At 41.8% G+C, this 4362-nt stretch overlaps 1 protein-coding gene across 1 annotated transcript; it reads right to left on the bottom strand.

The window, feature by feature from the left end:
- Positions 1–2970: 2970 nt before the first annotated feature.
- On the bottom strand, positions 2971–4147 carry LOC147899037 (uncharacterized). The gene is made up of 2 exons (XM_087378653.1): positions 3960–4147; positions 2971–3829 (listed from the first exon to the last, which is right to left on the bottom strand). Exons 1-2 carry the CDS (start codon positions 4137–4139, stop codon positions 3659–3661), a joined length of 351 nt encoding a protein of 116 aa, XP_087234779.1. The 5' UTR covers positions 4140–4147; the 3' UTR covers positions 2971–3658.
- Positions 4148–4362: the final 215 nt, after the last annotated feature.

Genomic DNA, 4362 nt, shown 5'->3' with positions numbered 1-4362 from the left:
AGTGGCATAATCTATTGGCAACAATAATATACTTGTTTTGTGTATGGTGAGTCGAATTCCTTAATGAACCCATGAAATGCAGGCCCCAACATTGAAATGCTTCCCAAGGTTGACTCGATTGGAGACACATATGATGCTATGGCAACATATGACCCGCTCTCTGGAAAACATTACATTTTAGGGCACAAGCATGAGCATCTCAGAAGAGAGTACTTCATGACATTCGAGATGGTAAGACTTTCCAACTTGTGAGTTGTCCATCAAAAGGTCTACGTGTGTGCGTCATTGCTCATTCATGAGGGAGGACTTAATGGCCTAGAAGCCCATCTACTTCTTGGAGATAAAATTGCATCTCTGTCTATATCTATATCTGTATCTATATGTATAGATAGATAGATATGTATGTATCAGAATTCAAAATGGAAACTAGCACCACCTTTAAAGTTATAAATAGGAAATTATGAGCAAAAAAAGTGAAGAAAATTTAAAGAGAGAGATGATGCAACATAACATTAGGTCCAATCTACACCCTCTAGATGCGGCTCAAACTTCCCATCTAGCCTTTTTATAATTAATTGGAAAAAAAGAGAGCCAATATAGTGGTACACCTAGTCTTTTCCCTTGTCCACAATTGGAGGGATACTTAAAATAGATGTACAATGCTTAATATGCTGCTATTTGAAATTCATTAAAAGAATTGGTCCATGGCTATATATACATTTTTTTTACAATGTTGGCCCATGGCCACATTTTGCTCAATTGGTATTATCTTAACCATCTCCATTTCGTGTTATCCAAGACATCATTTGTCCTGATGCCAATTGTGTTAGAAATAATTTTTTTGATGAATCATCATGCTAAGTAATTTCAACACAATTACACTTGGTATACGAACATAAAAATGTGCATCAAATACATATAGTTGCAATAATGCTACTCATACTAGCAACATTCATATTCACATGGAATTAGCCATTGTCTAACTAGTTGGCTTGGCCAAAAATAGTATTATGTGCCAATTTGTATATACTGTACTCTCACAATGTGCCACATTATATTATTTTTTCAAATATTTATGGTTTAGTACATTTCTCCACCATCCCACTTTATGTGATGTCTCTCTTGCTTATTCTTCGAGTAACATCATTGAGGTGATTAAAATGTATTTTTGAGAGAGTTGCAAATTTCATTATTCAAGACAATGAATTAACCAAATTCGATCTTACAAAAGATTATTGCACTAGTATTATTTTTATCCCATATTAGTAGAAATTATTACACCTTCCAATCGAGAGGCAGACTTCTCAGATTTTCAGATGATATTATTTCGGAGGTTGCCTTTAAGCCTATTAGGATTACAAGTTACATGGAGTGGGCACGAACTTACAGTGACATCTTGGTCTTGAACTTGTTCTCCTCGAACTTGGGTCTTGGAGACTCTGGTTGTATGGTAGTTCCCCTATAAGGTGCTTTCAGTGGGACCCAGGGGAGTGGGAATGGATTGATGAAGGGCACTGAGAAAAGCATTCCCTTCTTTCATTACACATTCAGAAATGGCAGGAGATTTCACCTTAGCAGTAGAGGTTGGAGGCCCTCTAGAGCCCCTCATTGGGATAATTTTTAGATTTTTGCAAAGGTGCAAATAAACTTTTGGAGGAGGCTCTGCATATCCCTCAGGAATAGAAAGATCACTGACTTCTTTTGGCTTTCTATTCATGGAGGGATTGCAGTGAACCTTTGGAGATCCAGGGGGCTAACCCTACTTGTCCTCGATGCCACGCAGCAGTTGAGTCAGTCCAGCACTGTCTCTTGGAGTGTAGACAGGCGAGGACGATGCAGAAGGGTGTTGCTAGGATACTTCGCATATTTCATACAGCACTCTTCTTCATGACTTGGGGATCAATGGCATGGTTATCTCTTATTGGCCCTCAAGTTTTGTTCGAGGGACATAACTCAGATTCAGCCTTCGTTATACGACGACACTTTGTGAAGTCATGTTCTCTCCAGGATGTTCCCTTTACTTTTTTCAGAGATGCACATGCCTCGGTAGACACATCATGGGAGATTTTGCCTGGCATTGCCGCTTGGCATATTTGGAGGGCCACCTGTACAGAGGTGATGGAGGATTCCCAAGTTTACCCTTCCTAGTCTGTGGCCAATATATGGACTAGCACTATTTTGTTAGCCCTTTTTGAGCTGGATTTTTTTTCTCATGCATGGCATGATGTACTCCCGCATTAGAGATTGCTCTTGGGGTTTCATTCATACTTAATGAAGTGATCTTTTTGAATATATATTTATTTATGTATTATACCGCATCAATTTTATTTTTTATATTAATCGGGTACACATCCAAACAAATTTGTCAAATTGCTAGACAGATATATCATCCCACCATCTAGCTTACGCGTAACGGCAATCACTTAGGTGGACAATTTCACCTTTGACGAGCACCTTTCCTCCAAATTTTTGAAGAGTTGACTGCAATTGACATGATGCAGGTGCATCCTTTGAGCTTAGGTAAAGGAAAGCAGCTCCACTCCATTTTGGGGATTGCGCATATTCTTTCCCTGAACAACAAGCAAATCAATGTACCAAGGACATTTCTTCCCTTATCAAGATTGCCAAATTCCTCACCACACTGAAATGCCTCTAATGGACGACATTAAGGAGCCTGTTGTCAAAGACACTTCATGAAAGGGAGGAAAAAGAAGAGCTAAATGCATGGCAAAACTTAGCTGCCACATACTTCATCCTTCCCCACCAACAATATACATTCCGCGAGGACAGAAAAAACCTGTTCTTAGAGATACTATTCCAGCCAAAGAAGAGATGCTTATATCATCATCATCAGTGGCATGTCCACAAATTTAACAACAAAAAAACAGAGAATATCCACCTTTGCTTGTCAATCAAGAGCCTGCTGAACAACAGCTTACCTGTTCCACTTAAGAGTAGAAAAGGGTAATTTGTTACATGGTTTCGGGAGAGTCGTTCAACTTCGGCAAGAGCACATTCTTGCACCGACATGAAGCAAGGCAGTGCATCGACGAGGACACATGGTTCCCCATGTTACCAAAGTTACGACTGTGAGGCAGACTTAGACGCCTGTAACCGAAGGCACTTTGTGACAGGGAGAAAAAAGCAGAACACCATAATGTAAAATGTCATGTAGTGGCATGTTCTACAAATTTCACAAAACCTGCAGAGAATATTCACCCATCCTTGATGTCAAGCATCGTTGCCTTCAGAAGGGCCACTAAGCGACACCAAATTAACTTGCAGAACGCTTACAATCATTCAAAACCACTCCACCGGATTCCAAGATAGTTTAGCTTTAACTTATCTAAAACGAAATTACTGCGCAACAATTCGAACCTCAGAGAATTCCATTGAAAAATCGGTTCATCAGAACCATCTAGCTGAAAGAGTCACGGTTCCGGAAACCGGAAAAGTACATCCTCAGCCACGAAAGAGTTGGTAGGAATTGGAGAGGAAGGGGAAGGTGCACAACACAACAGAACGTAAGACAGCACTCGAGAGGAGTCGAAACAAAGTAATACTCTCCGCCACGACATGGCATCTGTAAGTATAATGTCAAAAATTGGAATTGTACAAGGTTGTCATTCAGGAGTGGCGATTACTATTTCGATCGCGGCTACGAGTTGCTGGGCAAAACAACAGTCTCGAAACAGTGGAGACCGTCAAACTGCGGTGCCAGATATGGCGCCGCGGCCTTTCTGCACCTCAGGTTGCTCTGGACGGCAGCCGAGAATTCACCCTTTTCAGCAGGGTGGTCGAGCAGCTCCCTGCAGGGCTGCGCTTGCCCCTGTTAATCATAAAAACCATCAGGACGATAGATGAACTACAAACGTCGAATCAAACAAATGGATCTGGGCCATGGATTGCCAGAGACCATGATAAACAGAAAGATTGGGGGCGGAAGAAGCGAAGGCTACCTGATGCTGAGAAGAAGACGAGAAGTCGAACATGCTGAGGGCGTAGGTCTCGTAACTGCAGAGGGCACCAACGCCAGCAGTGGCGAGGCCAGCAAAAGATCCGAAGGCAGCCATGGGAAGGAGGCCAGGAGCAGCAGCAATTTCGTCAGAAACTTCGGGAGAGACGACGGAAAGTACCATAAATGACCTGTGATTCCGTCCTTCGCTTGCCGCAGCCTTATACGTGTATTTCACCCTTCTCTATCCACGTGTCCCTCCATCATTGGCTGATTCTTCCGGATTTGCCCCAATCCCCCATCTCCACGTGGCCCACCCAGCCGCACAAAAAGTTCATCTTTTCTTTTATTGTATATATATATATAGGGTTTTTTCCTACGCCATGAAATGCCTAGATACTTCCGAG

This window comes from Dipteris shenzhenensis, chromosome 8, assembly GCF_047967505.1.
Source record: "Dipteris shenzhenensis isolate YYH24624 ecotype China chromosome 8, Dip_SZ_1.0, whole genome shotgun sequence".
In the NCBI taxonomy this organism is placed as follows: domain Eukaryota; kingdom Viridiplantae; phylum Streptophyta; class Polypodiopsida; order Gleicheniales; family Dipteridaceae; genus Dipteris; species Dipteris shenzhenensis.
This window is presented reverse-complemented; position numbering and strand designations above follow the sequence as displayed.

Excerpts from the sequence above, each read along its gene's own strand:
- LOC147899037 (XM_087378653.1), bottom strand. The coding sequence starts at position 4,139 with ATGGTACTTTCCGTCGTCTCTCCCGAAGTTTCTGACGAAATTGCTGCT. Across the intron at positions 3,830-3,959 it reads CGTCTTCTTCTCAGCATCAG|GGGCAAGCGCAGCCCTGCAG; the intron begins GTAGCCTTCGCT and ends TATGATTAACAG.